Raw genomic sequence first — 20,894 nt, forward strand, 5'->3', positions numbered from 1 at the left:
AATCTCTTACAACAGTTTTGGTTCCAAATCAACTTCGAGAAATCTCGTTTGGTCCCGAGGACAAGTTTCAATGGTTAGGATTCAATGGGTTCTATGCTCCCACACTCTGTCTCCCAACAGCCAAGAGGAACGATATAGCAAAACACAATAAGTTTTCTCAAAGACAAATTGTCTTCCAGAAGAAATCAAGAGAGAATCCTGGGTGCCCTCCAGTTTGCCTCAGTAACAGATATACTACTGAAGGCCAGACTGAAAGATATAAGCCAAGTATGGTGCTCCAGGAAAACGAGTAATATCGAGACAAAGGGCTCGACTCCAACCAATTCTGAAGAAAAGACTTCAACCATGGACAAAGGTCAAAATCTGGCAAATCAGTTTCCTTACAATATCCACCCCCAAGCTCGTCATTTACACAGACGCCTCCCTAACAGGCGGGGGGGGGGGGGGGGGGATACTCTCAGTACACGAAAGTCCTGGGACTATGGTCGACAATATTCCGCCAACTTCATATCAATGTTTTAGAAGCCATGGCGGTATTTTTGACCTTAAGCAACCGGCTCCAGCCAAAAACCAACATATCAGGTTTCTTCTAGATAGATAGTGGCGGACGCACTTTCGAGGACAACTCCGCTGGAGTCGGAGTGGTCACTAGACCCAATGTCCTTCAGTTGGATTCTTTCTCAGGTTCCGGATCTCCAGATAGATCTGTTTGCAACAAAGTCCAACTACAACTAGAGTGCTACGTAGCTCCCAGCCCGGATCCTCGGGCTTACGCCACAGGCGCACTATCATTAGTCTGGAACACTTGGGAGAGAATTTACCTATTCCCACCAATAAATCTGTCGGTGAAAGTGTTAGACAAGCTCAGGACTTTCAAAGGCCAAGTTGCTCTAGTAGTCCCCATCTGGCCCAAGCACAATGGGTTTCCCCTTCTGGTGGAACTGGTTCTCCACCTCGACAGATCCCCAATCCAATACAAACACAAGCAGTACAACTCGCTGTGTGTTAGCTTCCTCAAATTCAGAATGCCCTACCTTTCTGGACTTTATGAAATTTGCAGCTCAAGAGGTGCAGATATTGATCCTCAAATACGTTATTTTTAGAATCAGATAAGAGGGGATCCACCCTTCGACAGTATGATTCGGCTGTTATGAAACTTGCCAGTTTTTAAGGGACTCAAAGGTTGAGACAATGACTATGAATCTGACAGTAACCTTCTTCAGAATTTTATTTGAATCAGACTTAGAGACTTGTACTATTACCACAAATTAAGTCAGCTTTGAAGGTTTTACAATTGGCTTTAATATTGCCCTTACAGATTCATACTTCTCATCCATCCCGAGAACCTGCGCCAGATTGAAACCATCAACTCACCATAGCTCAGTTTCCTGGTTTCTGAATGACGTACTTAAGTTGGCTTCAGACACTCTTAACGAGACTTGCCATTATATTCCATTGGTTAGGAAATCCTTGTTCTTAATGAACCTGACTTCTGGTGCCAGAATATCAGAACTTTCAGCCTTGTCTAGAGATCCAGGTCATATTGAATTTCTCTCGTCAGGGGAAGTACTCCTTTCCCCTGACAAAAGATTTTTAGCGAAAATGAGGACCCCCAGGACAGACGGTTCCCCTGGAAGATTGTCCCACTTCCGCAGGACCCATCTTTATGTCCAGTAAACACTCTGGAAGCCTACTTAAACATATCTCCCGTTCAGTCCTCGGGGCCCTTACCCATTAGAGAAGGTGAAGAACCATCATCCTGAAAGGACTCAGACAGAAGATTCTGCATTTCATTAACGGGCTACCTAGAATCATTCCCACATCACTCCCTTACGTCCATGATATATGAGCTGTAGCTACCTCAGTTAATTACTATGAACTTCACTGGACTTACTAAATATACAGGCCGGAAGTCTCCAACAGTATTTAAACGCCACTGCTTAAAACCTCTGGAAGCCTTATATTTGCTACAGTGGCAGCAGGGAATGTAATTCCTCCTGAACATAGTGAACCTTAATCAACTATGTCTTGCTATCCTCTTACCTGTTATTTTGGGTTTTGTTACTTCCTCAGGTATTGTTCCAAGATTTGGGACCATTTCTCTGGTACTATTTCACTGCGCGGCACAGGTCGGAGCCCAGAAAAGGGATTTTGACGAAGGAAAAATCTATTTCTGGGCGAGAGACCTGTGCCGCCCAGTGAACCCTCCCTTGACTTCCCTCCCAACATGGGCCCCAAACCTTGGGTGCTATGAGGAGTGACGTCACTGGCGTGGGTTGGGTTAGTGGTAGTAGTGTTGAACGGCACCTCGCTGTGGCGGGGATTTTGAAGAGGAGATATCTAAATAGTGCGAGACCTCTGGTTGTGAATTATCACGCCCCAGTATTTTATACCGACACCTTATATAGGTGAGCGAGCTGGGTTCAACCTGGCATTCCTATGCTTTTTTTCTCTGGTAATATATAGCAGTTATATTCCTTAGAAATAGTGCTCTAGGAGTATTTCACTGGGCGGCACAGGTCTCTCGCCCAGAAATAGATTTTTCCTTCGTCAAAATCCCTTTTTTGTTATGATGTACAAATGCGTTCTACTTGTGTGGTTAATGTTTAGTCAAAGAAAAGATTACGAAAATTTGAATATTTTGATTTAAAGTACAGTACTGTATTTAAATAAATAATAAAAACATTGACTGGCATGTTGTCAGTGTCAAATATAATTTACTGGGACCTAATGGGTATAAATCTAAAAGGCACTTTTAAATCCATATATTTTTTTTTTTGACAGGTCGTGGGAAGCATATTTGGCTTTCATTTTTGTTGCTTGCGATCTTCTAACAGCTTATCTTTTGGCTTTAGTTGCCACAGTGTACAGTAGACAGTTGGTAAGTATGTTTACTCCTCTTGTTAGTGGTCCTGTAAGTTCATAACTGCATTACAGTACTGTATGTAATAAAGTTTAAAGTATTTAACAGATTATGTTTAGGGCTCATTTATGTATCAGAATACTAGAGTTCTTCCTGTAATGAAGGTAGTGAATTTAGTTTTAAAAGGTAAAATGTGTGTCATAAGTAAATAAGAATTTTAACTATTGTTTTTTTTTTCAGTTAGTACAACAGAAGACATTTGTAAGTCAATACGCTATTGATGCTTCTCATTTGCTCCTGAAGTCAAGATCGTTATGCTCTGGTGTTCTTTATGTCGCTGGCGCTTATTTGTTTTGCCCTTACACAATAGCATCATGTGTAGCAAAAACAACAACAGTTTTTGGAAACTTAGTCCTTGCAGCAGCTTTTGCTTGCATGGTTAAAGGCAAGTATAAACATTTGTTCAGTTTAATTGAATATGTGGTTATATTGTAATTTAGTACCTGAAAAAGGTAAAATAGACAGAAAGTATTAGCCGACATAAAAAACTTGGGTCTATAGTTTAATACAGAAATGTAATAGGAAATTGAGCATAAGAACATTACTGTATTTTGAAGTCAAGAGGTATTTTGGGAAGTTAAAATTGAGATTTAACTACAGTATATGTCTACGGTACTCTCAAAGATTCCTATGACTCAAAGAACTCATTCCTTGACAGTCATATTTCTAATATCACGAGCAGACAGCTTGTGTAGGCTGCTAACAGTACGTAGCGCAATACAGTTGGTCCTCGTAAATCGTGGGTTATTGCTTCGCGGTTTCGGTTTTTTACTGCTAAGAACAATGTAATACCTTTGTTTTGTAACTGGAATACAAACCTACGCTATTTATTAAGGGTATTACTTCTTCCCCGTGAGGGTGAGAACGGGTGTAAGAAATGAGTTAAAGTGTTGAGGTGGTTTAGTGATGTTGAGAGCATGGAAAATGGCTGTCTGCTAAAAAAGGTGATGAATGCAAGAGTTGATGGGAGAAGTACAAGAGGAATCCCAAGGTTTGGGTGGATAGATGGAATGAAGAAAGCTCTGGGTGATAGGAGAATAGATGTGAGAGAGGCAAGAGAGCGTGCTAGAAATAGGAATGAATGCCGAACAATTGTGACGCAGTTCCGTAGGCCCTGCTGCTTCCTCCGGTGCCTTGGATGACCACGGAGGTAGCAGCAGTAGGGGATTCAACGTTATGAAGCTTCATCTGTGGTGGATAACGGGGGAGGGTGGGCTGTGGCACCCTAGCAGTACCAGCCTAACTCGGTTGAGTCCCTTGTCAGGCTGGGAGGAATGTAGAGAGGAGAGGTCCCCTTTTTTGTTTCATTTGTTTGATGTCGGCTACCCTCCAAAATTGGGGGAAGTGCCTTGGTATATGTATGTATTACTTTGGGCAAAGCTGAAAGGACGAGCCATTAAAATCTAGAGAGGGTTAACTCCCTATCCCGCTAGTTAGCATGGGGTAAAGAGGGTAGCTGGCATTCACCAGCGCTTCATCCACCCAAGGTTGCTCAAGAAACGCAGACGAAAGATAGAGGTCACCGTCCTCTAACGACTTCCAATAAGTCGCAACATTCCGTGTAGACACAGGTTGATGATCACAGAGGGAAGGAGCATGAGTGAAAAGGTAGGTAATCGCCCTCCAGATCATCAATCCTCTCTCCGAGGAAGGGCAGACTCCAACTTCATAGGTCACTGTCGCCCCATTCCCCTCCCCGCAAATGCATAACAGCGCGACCGCTGGGGAAAGAGGGAAAGGGCATTCCTGGGGAATTTAAGATTCCAAAACTACCGGCTCCTAAGGTGGACCCACATAAATCGGCGGTTCCAGATCAGACTCCTCAGAGGTAATCTTTGGTTTCCTTCCCTTCGGGGGACCTTTCAGACAGCGCCAGGATCAGCAGACAACCCTGGTTCGGAGCCATCGTTAGGGCAGTTGTACAAGCTTTTGGACCTGCTCTTTCAGCCCGCACCTCGGAAGCCTCTGACAACCTCCAGCATTCGTCGGTTGCAGTGGACGCATGGCAAAGGACCTCGGCTGTCTCTCTCTGAAGAGGAAAACAGGAGTTCCGGAGATTGAATCTTCATCTAGGATAAAACTGACTCCTGTTAGGCCATTGAGAACAAGGTCGAACCTTTCCGGTTCTCCTTTCTCCTGCTCTCATGGCTCTTCACTAACACTGCCAAGGGAGTCACGTGAGGAACCAGTTCCAGTCTCCCCCTTACTACTTTTGGAGGAAGACTTGCCTTGTGATAGTAGCATCATGTCTTCGTAAGCTTCCAGGAAGTCCAGGTTTTCCATGCTGGAAGCATATCTTCTGCCTCGTAAGGAGTCAAAGGACTCCAAAACGATGCCTAAGTCCTCTTTGAGCACCTCCAGACCCGCTGAGGAAATCAGTACAGTCAGCCACCCTGGAGACGACCGCGACCCACCCTGAGACGAGTTTCTGACGGTGGATGATGGACACTTTCCTGCCAGTCCCGCTTCAGAAGGGGAACAGAAGGAGTCGGAACACACTTTCTGGCAGGTTCTGACTCTGATGAAGGCTCTCAATGGGTTATCTGACCCAGAGATAGCTCCTCAGGAGGGAAAAGACACAGTCTTAGACCATGTCTTTGGCACTCAGAAGCCCACCAAGTCCAGTGCAGCCTTACCCTGGTCTCAGGGGCTGAAGAGTGCCTGTAGTAAGATCGCCACCCAGCACTCCGAGTGCTCCTCCTCCCTTCATTCAGGCTCATCTGCCAAGCTCCTCCCACCTCCTCGAGTTCAGCAAAGGAGGTATTATGAGGTCTTGGACGAGTCGCTACCAACTCCTCCACTTCACCATTCTCTGGAAGAACTGACATAAAGGGTCTCCCTGGAGAGACTCACCAGCCATCAAGTCGCGTTCTCGGCAGCAGAGATCCTCAACCAAGTAAAGGTCGTTGAAGTACACCATGCAGGCTACTTCTTGGCTTGATCTATGGTTAGGATCCTTGGCAATCGTGATACGGACCGAGGACTTCACCAAGGAAAGTATCAGGAAGGCAATGGAAACCTTCCTCCTCTCGGGTACCTGGACGATCGAGTTCATGGCCCACCAAGTATTAAACTAGTGGGTCAACCCCATCCTCAAGCGCAGGGACTCTATATCCGAGAGGTTCCTTCACCAAGTCCTTAATGCCGAGATCGCAAGGCTCAGGAACTCCTCTCTTGACGGTTCCTCATTGTTCTAGTCTAGATACGTCGAGCAGGCTGCAGAGAGGTGGAGGAAGTCCCACTAGGATTCTCCTCTGTAGGGCCCTAACATCCCGACCCTACAGACCACCAGCTACTCCGCAGCCCAACCAGCTCGAAGCCTCGACGAGCAAGTCAGCAGCAAAGAAAGACGTGTCTAAGAAGTCCTTTCCATCCAAGGACAAGAAAGGCTCAAAGTCCTCCAGGGGAGGAAAACATCCTAGAGGGAGTGGCCGTGGCTGCAAACACTAGATTAGGCGATCCCCCTGCATGTTCACCAGTAGGGGGATGCCTACAAAGTTGCTGGGACAGGTGGAAGCAACTCAGGGCCGAGCCCTGGACAGTGTTCGTGATGATTTACGGTACTGCGTCCCGTTCATGTCATCTCTTTTTCCCCTGATCAAGGATCCGGTGACGATAGACTCCTTTGCAATGGAGTCAGCAAAGGGGCTAGCTTCGGGCAGAAGTCCAGACCATGCAGAAGAAGGGCGCTCTCCAGGAGGTCCTCGACATCTCCCCATTCTTCTTCAGTCAACTCTTTTTTGTGAAAAAGTCTTCTGGAGGCTGGAGACTAGTCATCGACCTCTCAGCTCTGAACAAGTTTGTCAAACAGACTTTCTTCAGTATGGATACGGCAGACACGGTCAGACAAGCGGTAAGACCACAGGACACTGTGTGTTCACTGGACCTAAAGGATGCATACTTTCAGATCCCAATCCATGTGTCTTCAAGGAAGCATCTGAAATTCAGCCTTGTCAACAGGAAATACCAGTTCAGGGTACTGTGCTTCGTCTTTCCACAGCACCCCAAGTCTTCACCAGAGTGTTCACACTAGTGTCATCCTGGGCTCACAGGATCATGCCGTTATCTGGAAGACTGGCTAATCCTAGCAGACTCTGTGGAAACCCTTCTTTAGCACCGAGACAAATTTCTTAGTCTTTGCTAAGATCTGGGTATCATGATAAACCTCAAGATGTCCACCCTACTTCCCACTCGAAGACTGGTATACTTGGGAATGATTTTAGACACAAATCTCCAGAAAGCCTTCCCATCAAACGATGGGATACTGAGGCTCCTCATATGAGAAGAAGTCCCAGCCCAGAAGTGGCTATGCCTTCTTGGACACCTATCATCCTTGGCTCGTCTAGTTCCCAACGGCTGCCTCAGGATTCGATCCCACCAGTGGCAACTGAAATCCAATTGGAATCAGGCTTTTGATTCCCCAGACATTGTGATCTCCATGGGACCAGAGGAACGGACGGACCTCGAATGGTGGGTAGCAGACGAGAATCTGCGGAGGGCCGTAGATCCTCTCATCCTCCCCCCTGGACATCAAAAGAAGGGTGGGGGAACCACGTGCTGCACCACATCACCTCATGCCTTTAGTTAGAGTCTGAAAAGTACCTCCACATTAATCTCTTGGAGATGAGGGCCGTCTTTCTGGCCCTTCAACAGTTCCATTAGTTCCTGGCGGGCCAATCAGTGGTGGTGATGAGTGACAACACCACAGTAGTGGCTTACATCAACAAGCAAGTACTTTTTCGCAGCCCCTATCCCATTTAGCAGTAGAGATACTGAGATGGTCTGAGGTCCACGCGGTACCATTATCAGCCTGCTTCATTCCAGGCAAAAGGAATGTGCTTGCCGACAATCTGAGCAGAGCATCTAAGATAGTGAATACCGAATGGTGTTTGGATCATCTAGTAGCCAACAAAGTCCTGACTTTGTGGAGTTCTCGGACGGTGGATTTATTTGCAATGGCCCTGAACTTCAGACTCCTGCTGTACTGCTCCCCAGTCCCGGACTCCAATGCTCTTAGGCAAGATGCACTCCAACAATGGTGGGACAACATTAACGTTTACGCCTTTCCCCTGTTCTGTCTGATGAGAAGGGTACTCAACAAGGCCAGAACATCAGTCAACCTCTCAAAGACCCTCATAGCTCCGCTATGAGATTATGCGGAATGGTTCCTGGACCTTCTGCAGCTCCTGACGGAGCCTCCAAGAGAACTCCCTCCACGACACGATCTACTCAGACAACCACACATCAACATCTACCACAAAGCCGTAGCTTCGTTACGACTGCATGCTGGGAGACTATCCAGCATCTCCTCACTCAGAGAGGATTTTCGCAACAAATTGCAAAGAGGATGTCTGGATACCTGCAGAAGTCATCAGCAGCAGTCTACCAGGCAAAGTGGAACGTCTTCTGTGGTTGGTGTCGTGGAAGGGGTATCTCTCCGCTCGATGCCTCTATTCCAGCAGTAGCGGTGTTCTTCGTGTATTTGCGTGGAAATGCGCCTTTTAGTTTCAGCGGTAAAAGGCTATCGCTCATCCTTGAGCCTTGTTTTCAAACTGAAAGAAATGGACATTTCATCGCTGGTACTTTTCTTACTTATACAGAGTTACGAACTTACCTGTCCTCAGATGGAAGTGAGACCTCCCACATGGAATGTGGTTCGAGTTCTCCAGTCTCTTAAAGAGGCCTCCCTACGAACCATTACGCCAGGCAACAGATCGCCACCTGACTTGGAAGACTGTGTTCCTGCTCGCCCTGGCTTAGGCCAAATGATTCAGCGAACAGCATGGCCTCTCATACGACATCGCCTATTCAAGGGGAGGGGGAGAGGTAATATTCAGCTTCATCCCTGAGTTTGTTGCCAAGACTCAAAATCCAATGGTGTCAGTTCCTAGATTCGACTCCTTCCAGATAATGAGTCTGATTGTAACAGACGACCCAGATCATCTGTTACTCTGCCCTGTAAGAAGTTTGAGGCTGTATCTTAAGAGAACAGCAACAGCCCGCTCCTGAGTGCCCTCACTTTTTGTTAGCATCGGGAGGGACAAGAGGAGGATCACCAAAATCACCATTTCTGCATGGATTTGCAGGGTCATAGATTATGCCCTGAATCCAGATCCTCTTCCATCACGTCGTCCCGGAGCCTACGATGTCAGGGACATAGCTATGTCCCTGGCCTTCAAAAGAAATTACTCTGTGACACAGGTTCTACAAGTTTGGGTGTGGTAGCACCAGACGACTTTCACAGCCCATTACAGTACCTGCAAGACACGACCCACAGGAGGCTTGATACGTTCTCCATCGGCCCTATGGTGGCTGCACAACAGCTGGTCTAATACCTCAAGCTCCTTATTGGACATGTAGCTGAAGGTTGAGGGCATTGTTACCCAGTTTCAGTCTGTGTGAATGAAAAGGAATTACTTGCTCCTTTTCTTTCTTAATCCTCCCCTCTCTTGGTGAAAACAGCAGTCTGGATTCTCTGCACAAGCGGACCTCAACCACTGCAGGTAAACCATGCTCCCTTGTGTACTTAGTATTGGGTCAATACTGTTACGTCCACATACCCTGGTGAGATGTTATTGGGAAAGTCTTGGTCAACTCAGTTATTTCCTATTAAAAAAAAAAAAAAACTGGAATTACCTTTTACCTTGACTGTCACAGTGCTTATATCTCAGCACAGCTTGCTTAGTCTGCACGCAAGGTTTATCGAGTTGTTAGGGTTTCCTTATTTTTGGTACTGACCTACTCAAAAAGTAAGGCAACCCTGGGTAAAGCCAAAAAGCCACATTGGGAGGGACATCAACCCTCCTAATGGGTGAGTCACCCCTAATAAATAGTGTAGGTTTGTATTCCAGTTACGGAACAAATGACAAATTGGGATATAATTTGTATTTGTTCCAACACCGAATACAAACCATTCCGTCCTGTTTAGTAGGGTATCAATTTTGGCGAAGCTGAAAACTAACAGATAACTTTTTCAACTACTGAGCTCTCTTCTTTCGCTAGTTAGCAGTAGGGGGGGGAGTGGGTGACCACTCCCCCGTTCCCTGCATACTGGTGACCACCTGCCACTTTTCAATTCGGCTCGGTAGAGTGTAGACATGCTATCTCTCTCCCGCAAAATAATGGGGAGAAATACCTCCGATATTTTAGAACTTGCTGGTTTGATTTTATCCTTTTTCTTTGCTTTGGCTTTACTTTTTCTTTTCAGGAGTGCGCCTGTGAAGGTTCAGTATGCAAACCTGTCTTGGGAAGGAAGGTCGCTGCTGCGGTACCTTCATGTCCGCGAAGACGGACCCTCACGGTCTCTGCCCTTCGTACAGGAGTCACTCCTGCACGGAGAGGTCTCCGTGTAATGATTGTAGGGAGTGGTTGCCCTCCCAATGGATGCGATTTGGTAAACGCAGGAAAAAGAGATCATGGAACATAGTAAGGGTTCTACGTTCCTTGAAAGGAGCACCTTACAAACCTCTTCGTCAGGCCTCTGACAAGGACCTGACACTGAAGATGGCTTTCCTAGTAGCACTGGCTTCTGCAAAGAAAGTCGACGAGCTACACGTTCTCTCCTATGACATCGTCCATTCAAGGGGATGGGGGCAGGTTACACTTAGTTTCGTACCAGTTTGTAGCCAAGACTCAAAATCCGTCAATAGCGGATCCTAGATTCCGGCCTTTACGGATTGAGAGTCTCCGTTCCGTAACTGATGATCCTGATCAGCTGTTACTTTCCCCTATAAGGGTGCTGAGGCTATACTCTAAACGAACGAGAGGATACCGTTCTCGTCTCAACAGACTCTTTGTCAGCACGGGAAGGACAAAGGTCAAGTCATCTAGAGTCATAGAATCGACGGATCGTCGCCCCCGTGCACACGACATGAGAGCTATAGGCACCTCACTATCGTTAAAAAATAACTTTAAAGTCGCTTAGGTACTACAGGCAGGTGTCTGGAAATGCCAGACTACTTTTACAGCCCATTACCTGCAAGACATCACCCACAGGGCCCCAGACACATTCTCGCTAGGGCCTGTGATGGCAGCACAAAATGTGGTATAAACCTCAGCTCCCTTGTAGGACAAGTATCAGTTGATCGAGGGCGGACGTTACTCGCGAGTAAGTCTAGAATGAATGAGTGAGTGACTGGCGTACTTCATTCTTCATTTTCCCCCCTCTCATGGGGTCACAGTATCCAAGAGCCTATGCACAAGCTGACCTCATCTAACTGTGGGTTAGTGTCATTTTGTTTTGAGCAGCCTCAGTTATCATTGACAACTGGTGGTGTCTTCCATCTCGCTAGCTGAGGGGGGTTTTGGGTGACATCTGGAACAATAATCTGCTATACACAACCATATTATTGTACCGATGTTAACCGACTACCTTCCTTTCCAGTTGTCATATGAGCAGGCCGTCAACCTGAAGGATGACAAGGTAACAGGAACCCTCAGCCGCAACTCCAGTGAGTATCATGAGGCTTCCCGAGACAGTGGACCAGCCAGTTGGACCTGGACTACCACCCTCCTGAAGGTGATTCCCTACTAAAGAGGACAGAATGGTTTGTATTAGGTGTCGGAATAAATAACAAATTAGGAATCAATTTGTAATTTTCCTAACATACAAACCTGTAGTCCTTTACACATACTGTGCCCGTCAACACCTACCCCCTGGAAGTCCTGCTGAATTTCAAAGTGATGGCTGGTCGCCGGTATGCGGGGAACGGGGGAGTGGTCACCCCCCCCCCCCCACTGCTAACTAGCAAAAGGAGGGAGCTCAGTACAGGGGTTGAAAAGCTATCGACTAGTTTTCAGCTTCCCCAAAATTGATACCTTACTAAAGAGGATTACAGGTTTGTGTGTTGGGAAAAATACAAATTGATTCCTAATTTGTTATTTTTCCTAACGATGGAAACCTTTAGCTATTTATACAAACTTACCCGCCGACCCTGTCCCCCTTGAAGTCCTACCTTCAAGCAAAGAGAGCTCAGTCACAGGTCTGTGAGTGAAGGGGTAGCTTGCTACCTCCTTACCCCCACTAACTAGTTGGATGGATAGATAACCCTCGCTGAATTTTAATGGCTCGTCCTTTCAGCTTCGCCGAAAGTAATACCCCTAATAAATAGCTATAGGTTTGCATCGTTAGGAAAAATACAAATTATCTCTAAATTTGTCATATTTGTTCCTTCAGGAATACAAATCTTTGCAAATATGTAGGGCTTACTGTATACAGTATTATCTTTCTTATGCGTGATCGTACACCTCATGCTATTTGCTGACAGATTTTAGTCGACCAATCAGTGTATGGTAATCTCTATCTTGACCACTGATTGCCCCAATCAGTGCAGCATCTCCCCTTCTTGCATTCCACTTTGCGAGCCGTACAGCTACAAGTATTCCTTTGTACTTGTGTAGTTTGTGGTACTTTCGTTGAAAGTTTTTATTTTAATTACTATCAATTAAATCTATGGTGTCACCTACGATTGGCTATACAGTTAAATAATTTCATCACCTTCATCGTCATCTACTGCACTGCTAATTCGTTGCCATTGTCATCATTCTAGTTTCATTGGAGGAGTGCGTATCTTAGGTGAATACCCTATACAAAATTAGTTAAAATTATCTAGGAATAATAATAGATACGTATGTAGCTGAGTATTTTATTTTAATAAGTTTCATATGAATGGTCCATATCCTGTAGTATTAAACTTTTAGAGAAATTATCCATGTCTGTAGCCTTGTAATATTCTATGTAGTGCCGTACGTACGCTGTAGTGAACCTGTTTAGCTCAATGTACTCCAGTACTGTATCCATAAGATAGGCTATGCCAGGCTAGCCTAACCTCACCTATGCTGTATACAGCAGTGTACTTATACGTAAAAGTGTTCGTGTGTGTGTAGAGGAAAAGTATTATAAATGTGTGGGGAGTGTTTATAAAGGCTTGAAATGCCTGTCTTTTGCGAAAACTAGGTTTCCCCTGCATTCCGGAATATTTTACTTTTCATGAAGGTCCTGGGCTGTAACCGCGAAAAGCGGGGGACACCTGTACACTTGGTATGTGCCTAACCTAACGCCTGTGACGTCTCATGCTCAAAGCATTAGGAGGTTGGCAAGCTTCATCACAGTTACTCCTATACTGGACCAAGTGGTCTTGTTGTTTCTCAGAAAAATTAAACCATCCAGATTTTGGTTCATAGAAACCTCCTACCCCCCAAGGATGAATATCCTATTAAAGGGCGATATTTTTAATGGGAATTGTATATTTCTTAACATAGCAAATCTGAGCCCTTCAAGTTGTACTTTCGGCAGTAACCACCCTGTAAGTCCAAGGCCTTAGGTCAAAAGTGAGTGTTCAGTTGATTGTTGGGTGGAGCATTCACCCCCCCCCCCCCAATAGCTATAACTACCTTGTTGGGTTTTAACAGCTGTTTTGGCTTTCTGAAATCATACTCTTCATATTAAAATCAGGTTGTTCCAACACGGTTACTTACCTAGAACTACCTTCTTAGGAGTTACTGGTAATTCTACCTAACCGACCAGCTTTTTGTATAGTTTACCCTCTTTCCGTTTTCTACGGGGTCATCCTCAGTCAGTGTGATACGTGGCCTGAGGCGACCCGGGGTCGGGCAGCATGCTAGCTCAGGTCGAATCGTCAGTAAGTTTCTGGTCGCGACGTGATCAACATCTCGCCGCGGTCTCTCTTACCTTGTGGGATCCTTTGTGCTTACCGCGTGTTACCCACGTGTTTCCCTTTCACTTTCCCTTTGCATCCTTGTGTCTCTTGGTGTGTTAGCTTTGTGTTATGGAGCATCCTTGTCGTTGCCCTGGGCCTGTGGCTGGGAAGTCTTGCGGGGCTTTCCTTTCCAAGCCTGAGGTTGATCCCCACTCCTTGTGCTCCATGTGTAGGGGGAAAGTGTGTTCCCCTACCTCTACGTGCCCGGAGTGTGATAATTGGACTGAGATCCAGTGGGTGCTCTTCGGGACGAAGAAGAAGAAGGTAGCTAAGAAGTCGCCTAAGAACTCCAGTATATCTTCGCCTGTGGTTTCGCCAGACGTCTCGGCAGACCGTAGCGCCCGTCCTTCTTCCCCGAGGTAACTCCGTTGCGGGGAAGAGGCCCATTGCCCTTCCCCATGAGTCTGATATTCCTGTGGGGGAAGTGTCCAGTGTGGGGCCTGAGTGTAGTGCGGAAGTGTGGGTAGGAGGCGGGGGCCTGGTGCCCGCAGGTCCCGTCTCCTCGGAAGGTCCTATGTGGGGTAGGCCGAGTGTAGATACTTCCCCTGCCTCGTGGCGTGTTTCAGGTGCGTCAACCGCCGAGGGAGACACGGAAAAAGGAAGTTCGTCGTCTTCGGACCCCACCACGTGGGTGGCCCCTAGGACTCCCTTCAGGTCTCCCGTTAGAGGAGAAGAGGATGTTGAGCAATGGCTCTGTAAGGGCTCGCGCGGTCCCCTCCGGCTCCCTCGGCTACGCTACCCCCCGTGTTTCTGCAGCCTCCCACACCTGAGAAACGACGAGAATTTCTCCCCGCAGTCTTGGACGTGTCAGGCGGTCTGAGGGATTCGTCCTCGTCATCGTCGTCGTCATCGGACTCTTCTTCTTCTTCGTCGTCGGAGGACGAGGACAGGAAGAGGGAGAAATCCCGCAAAAAGAAGAAGTCCCGTTCCCGCGCGAGGCATGGTAAGAAAAAATCGAAGTCCTCTAAAAAGAAAGCGAAGAGGAGCAAGTCCAAGGAGTGGGTGAATTTCACAGTGCCCCGGAGCGAGCTGTTTAGGTTTACCACAGCCGCGACCGCTTCCGGGTGGCTCCCTAGAGCCTCGCCTTCTGTGTCTCATCCTCCTACCTCCTCCTTCGGACCAGTCGCCCGGCAAGAGGGGTCGAACCGGGACCCCCGTGTAGTGACTAACCCAACGGTAGCCTCCGCTCCTTCTTCCCTTAGGAAGGATGTACGGAGTATGAAGGAAGGCTTAGCGTCGACCACGGGCACCTTGGAGGCCTTCCTTAAGCACCAAGGGCGCCCGTCGGTCCGCATGGATCCCCCATCCACGGAGCCCCCCGTGGAACAAGGTACTCCCATGACAGATACCTTCGTCCCCACGGGGCTGCCCATACCACTGGCAGGCTCGTCAGGCGTTGCCTTTCCCACCGTCACGGCGTACCCCCGTACGGAGGAACTGGTGACGGAAGACCTGGTGGAAGGAGGGGAGTGCTCGTCTGACGACATCTCCTCCTACCGTAAGGTTCTGGCCCTAATTCGGCGGCATCACCGTTTGGATGAACCCAAGCCCTCAGCTGCAAAGGCCGTACTCTCTGGACTGTCCAGGATGATCGACAGCCCGGTGCAACAAAAGCCCTCTTTGTCTCTCCCTCTCGCTCAGGACGTGAAGTTGGGGATGGAGCAAATAGACGAGTACCTAGCAGGACTGGCGGAGGCCCCCAGAAGCCAGAGTTCCTCCAAGCTTCTTCCGGGCCTGAAATCCCAGAAACGTTTTTACGTCCCCGAAGGACATCGCGGTGGTCCCCGTGCGGTAGAAGCAGCGGTGACCGCACTGAACCAGGGAGCCTCGGAAGACAGGGCCTCCACTGCCCCCGTGTGCTTTTCCCCGTCAGAAGCCTCTATGATGGAGGACATGGCACAGGACCTGGTCTACGTGTCCTCCTGGTTAGATTGGTGGTCTTGCGCTTTGGTGGGATTTCAGGCATCCCACGACCTCTCCCTCCCAGACAATCAGGCCATGCTGAGGGATCTTGTTAGTTCGGGAGGCAAGGCCTTTAAGTTTTTATCATCCCAGTCTCTGTCTGTGGCTACGAACTGGGTCCTTAGGAAGAGGGATACGGTACTGAGCAAACTGGTGCGGAAGTTGCCGGACAGAGAAGCGAGGAGACTGAGGAATTCCTGTGTGTGAGGGAATGACATTTTGGTGGAAGATACAATGGAGAAAGTGAGGAAAGTGAGAGAAACTGATCCTAGGCCCCCCCCTATGAGGAAGTCCACGTTTAGAAGAGCCTCAACGGACGTCCCTCACTCCTCACAGGCCACACCCTTGCTGCCTCGAAGGGAACCACCTTCAGCTCCTTGGCTTCAACCCTCGCAGCAGCCCACCCGTAGGACCACTGCAGGCCCTCAGTCAGCCTACAGACCCTCCTACGGTAATTCTAGGAGAGGTAGATCTGGCCGCTCCTCCAGAAGGAGGTAGGAAGAGAGGACCCCTACTCCTTCAGGAGCCCCTAGTAGGGGGATGCCTCAAACATTTTTGGCAAGTATGGCGGGATCTTGGTGCGGATCCCTGGACGGTGATGGTCCTGAAAGAGGGCTACAGACTCCCTTTCCTAAAAGAGCCTCCCCCTCTCATCCCAGCCCATCGGGCTGAGTGGCTGGTTCCAAAGGACCCCTTGAAGAAGTCGGCACTACAAGAGGAAGTAGCGTCCATGATCGCCAAGGGAGCTTTAGAGACAGTGGAGAACCCCGGCCCGGGTTTCTTCAGCAGGCTCTTCCTTGTGGAGAAATCGACAGGAGGGTGGAGGCCGGTCATAGATCTCTCAGCCCTCAACAAGTTCGTCTCAAAGACGGACTTCAAAATGGACACCCCCAACACAGTGCTAGCAGCCTTGAGGGAGGGGGATTTCCTCATGTCTCTTGACCTCAAGGATGCCTATTTTCAAATCCCCGTGCACCCCTCCAGCAGGAAGTTCCTCAGAATCAAGTGGGAGTCCAGTGTCCTGCAGTTCAAAACCCTGTGCTTCGGCCTTTCGACGGCCCCGCAAGTGTTCACGAGGGTGTTCACCACGATCTCGGTATGGGCACACGAGAAAGGCATACGACTGCTCAGGTACCTGGACGACTGGTTGCTTCTTTCTGCCTCAAGGGAACAACTGAAGGAGCAAGGCGTTATGTTGCTCGACCTCTGCAGGGTGTTAGGGATCACGGTCAACCTAGGGAAGTCCCAACTAGTCCCCAGCACCAGAATGACTTACTTGGGGATGGTCCTGGACACCCAGTTAGTAAGATCCTTCCCGTCAGGGGAGAGGTTAGCCAACCTGGAACATATCCTTCAACCCTTCCTGACGGGACAACCCAGGAGGGCCAAGGACTGGCAGAAGTTACTGGGTCATCTGGTTTCGCTGGAAAACTTAGTACCGCAAGGGAGACTCAGGCTTCCCCCGGTACAGTGGATTCTGAAGGAGTCGTGGACCCAAGGCAAGGAGTCCCACAAAATAGTCCCAGTCCTCCCGAAGACGAGAGAGACCCATCTTTGGTGGAACATCAGGTCGAACACAGAGAAGGGAATGCCCTTCGCCCCCGATCCCCCGGAGATGCTGTTGTTCACGGACGCATCGAAGGAGGGTTGGGAGCACACCTGCTAGGAGAATCGACAAAAGGGCAGTGGTCCAGCAAGGAGGCGTCTCTCCATATAAACATCCTGGAGATGATAGCGGTTCTGAGGGCGTGTCGACAGTTCGTACACTTCCTGCGAGGAAACACTGTGGTGTTAATGTGCGACAACGCCACAGTAGTGGCGTATGTAAAGAAACAGGGAGGCATGAAGTCAAGGGTCCTATGCGCCCTAGCCACGGAACTGTTAGAGTGGGCGACAGAAGAAGGGGTAGAACTGACGGCAAGGTTCATCCCAGGAAAGAGGAACGTGATGGCCGACGGCCTCAGCAGGGCGGGTCAAGTGATAGGTTCAGAGTGGACCCTACACCCGGAGGTAGCTCGGGCAGTCATCCTAATGTGGGGCTCCCCAGTGATAGACTTATTCGCCCCACGTCTGAACGCAGTTTTGAACAATCATGTCCCCCCCAGGAGGTACGGGTTCCGCAGTGGGACCTAGCCAGAGTTCTCAAGGTTCTGTCAGAGCCACCCTTCGAACCTCTCAGGGGCGTACTAGACAGAGAACTCACCCTTAAAACAGCATTTCTTCTAGCCCTGGCCTCGGCGAAAAGAGTTAGAGAGTTACACGGCCTCTCTTACGAGGTCTCACACTCCAAAGGGTGGAGAGAAGTTACCTTTAGGTTCGTCCCTAGCTTTGTGGCGAAGACGCAGAACCCGGCGTGTTGGGATCCTCGGTTTGATGGTTTTTCGGTGCCAGCCATCCCTCGCTCCAACAACCTGAAGGATCTACTCTTATGTCCCGTGAGAACAGTAAGAAAATAATACCTGGAGAGGACCGCAAAATTCCGCCCTCAGATCAAAAATTTATTCATCTCAACAGGCCTTGTGAAGAAACCGGTCTCGAAGAACTCTATCTCTTTCTGGCTGCGACAGGTGATAAAGAGGGCCTCCGAGGCTTCTGGGACTCCTCTCCCAGGAAAACCAAGGCCACATGATATTAGAGGTCTGAGCACCTCCCTGGCCTTCGAGAAAAACATGGCTGTGGGAAAGATCCTGAAGGCTGGGACCTGGTCTAGACAGTCCACCTTCACGGAACACTATCTCAAAGATTGCTCGAGAAAATCCTTGGACAGGTTTTCCATTGGCCCAATCATTTCGGCCCTTCAAGAGATCTAAGGTCATAGCCCCAGGGTAACCGGGGGTGTTAATGCCAAGAGACACTAGTTCCTTCCTCCCCCGGACCGTCCTGGCCAGGAAGATGTTGAAAAGACCTTAGTCACTTAAAGGAACGCCCTTCAAGAGGACATGTATCGGAGTTGGTTTTGAAAAGGTAAGCCATTAGACACTAAGTGAGTTTTTTGGATAGTTTCCCCTACTTTTCGTGCAGTTTTCTAGTGGTCGTGTAACCAAGACCTCCTTAGAGGTTCCCTCTCTCGCGTGCCTCCCCGTCGACTTCTGATCCCTGCAGGACACTCCCACCTCCTAAAGTGTAAGTCTCCTAAGAAGGTAGTTCTAGGTAAGTAACCGTGTTGGAACAAATCACAAATTTTTAAGTAATTTGTATTTTTCCTAACATACTTACCTAAAACTATCTTCGGGTTATGGCCCACCCATCCTTCCCCGAGAACCTGCAGGATCGAGTAGTACCTGTTCCAACGAAACTTACTGATGATTCAACCTGAGCTAGCACACTGCCCGACCCCGGGTCGCCTTAGGGCACGTATCACACTGACTGAGGATGACCCCGTAGAAAACGGAAAGAGGGTAAACTATACAAAAAGCTGGTCGGTTAGGTAGAGTTACCAGTAACTCCTAAGAAGGTAGTTCTAGGTAAGTATGTTAGGAAAAATACAAATTACTTAAAAATTTGTGATTTTATATACAATTGTTAGAAAAAATATAAAGTATTTTAAAAAAATTTTATGTTGAAAACTAAGTTTTTGAGTTTTTGTTTGAGTAATACATCATGTCTTGAATGCAAATATTTTATATTTTAGAGTGGTAAGCAAGCATATGTTTATATTACTAGTGGCTCTTTTCATTACTGTATTTAGCTAGATAGGTTTTTATTGGTTTGTTTGATTTCTCTTCAGTTGCTGACTAAATCATTTGTATTTCAGATCATGCTGTGTTGTTTGGTGGCTTAATTGCTCTGTCTACTTATCAGTCATTTTATCCTATTTGCCTTATGGTCCCTGGTGTCTTGCACTTCACCCAAGTTCAGCAGTCAAAATCTGCTTTAGTTAAACCTTTACTGTCTTTCTTTTGTACTCTGGGAGTACTGATGGTGTTATCAGCAGAGATAGCAGGTGGCTGGGAATTTCTGGAAGCCACTTACGGTTTCATGTAAGTACATTATTTTATTATGGAAATAAAAGCATGGTAGAAAAGCCATGTTAACTTTTTGAATCAATCATTTGCTCTAAATATATCATTGATAAAGAAAGCTTTTGATATACAGTACTATGATAAATTATTATACAATAATCAAGTGCTGTAGCTTCATATACTGTACTGTACCATATGTTGATTATTGGTAGCACAATGTAGTTTCATTGATTCTATGCAATAGTGTAAAATACAAACAAACCTTTTCATATTTGAAATGTACCATGTGATATGTTTAAAAAAATAAGCAAAAAGAAGTATATTCTAGTAATGAGAAATTTTAACCACTTTTTCTTTCAGTTTAGCTGCTCCAGATCTAACACCAAACATTGGTCTCTTCTGGTACTTCTTCACGGAAATGTTTGAGCACTTCCGTTTGTTTTTCTTGGCAACATTCCAGATCAATGCATTTGTGTATGTTTTACCGCTTGCCATACGGTTAAGGCGAGATCCAGTCTTATTAGCCACAGCTTTATTAGCCTTTACAGCAGTCTTTAGAAGTTATCCTTCTCTAGGGGATGTTGGGCTATACCTTGCTCTCCTTCCCATGTGGAAACACTTATATCCATGTAAGTAAATTTGTTATATTTTTGGATTTCGAGAAATTCTTTGGACAGCTAGTATTCAAGTAGAAATAATAATTGCATTTGTCAGTGTACTATATTTACATATATAACTATAGCCATTGTATAATTTTTATTACAAATTAAATATGATACACTAATGACCAAGAGAAAGTAAGACCTCCAAAAAGTTATTGTTTCATGATCTTCAACTTTGAAGTATAATATCATTTCTAGAAAACATTCAGAATGGAAAAAATTTAATTGTAATGATAAAATTTATTTCTATACTCACCTGATTTTCATATTGATTTGTCCCGGAAGCTGACAATATCGATGTTACCCCAAAAACTGAAAATTCCCTGTTTTCTTCCATTGGCCACCAAGGTGACATCTGGTGGTTAAAGTCAACCTAAATCCGTCTCAACGTTGAAACTAATATTCAATCCTTTTGACCTCATTAGTTAGTGGGGAGGAGGATGGTTATGTGTTTGAACATCAGGTGAGTATAGAAATTAATTTTACCATTAAAATTAAGTTTATGTCTATGAACCTCTCCTGATATTCATATTCCTGACTCCCATTTTGATGGAGGAGGGTCATGAAGGAAATTTACAATGGTAAAAGAAAGTACTCATTTAAAAATCAAGACTTGCCTCTTAGTGTGGTATTTTTGCATTAAACTGATATAATTAAGGTTATTCAA

At 46.9% G+C, this 20,894-nt stretch overlaps 1 protein-coding gene across 2 annotated transcripts in view; it reads left to right on the forward strand.

Annotated features, from left to right (window-relative positions):
• Positions 1–20,894, forward strand: part of PIG-U (phosphatidylinositol glycan anchor biosynthesis class U) — a 140,360-nt gene that overhangs the window by 49,463 nt on the left and 70,003 nt on the right. For both annotated transcript variants that reach the window (XR_011041849.1, XM_068362704.1), the window contains exons 4-7: positions 2,785–2,881; positions 3,104–3,308; positions 19,358–19,583; positions 19,926–20,194. Coding sequence is in view for 1 of the 2 variants with exons in the window: in XM_068362704.1 (XP_068218805.1) it covers positions 2,785–2,881; positions 3,104–3,308; positions 19,358–19,583; positions 19,926–20,194 (797 nt within the window). In the remaining variant the exon portion in view is untranslated. The remainder of the gene's footprint in view (positions 1–2,784; positions 2,882–3,103; positions 3,309–19,357; positions 19,584–19,925; positions 20,195–20,894) is intronic.

The sequence above is a fragment of the Palaemon carinicauda genome, chromosome 39 (genome assembly GCF_036898095.1).
Source record: "Palaemon carinicauda isolate YSFRI2023 chromosome 39, ASM3689809v2, whole genome shotgun sequence".
Taxonomy (NCBI): domain Eukaryota; kingdom Metazoa; phylum Arthropoda; class Malacostraca; order Decapoda; family Palaemonidae; genus Palaemon; species Palaemon carinicauda.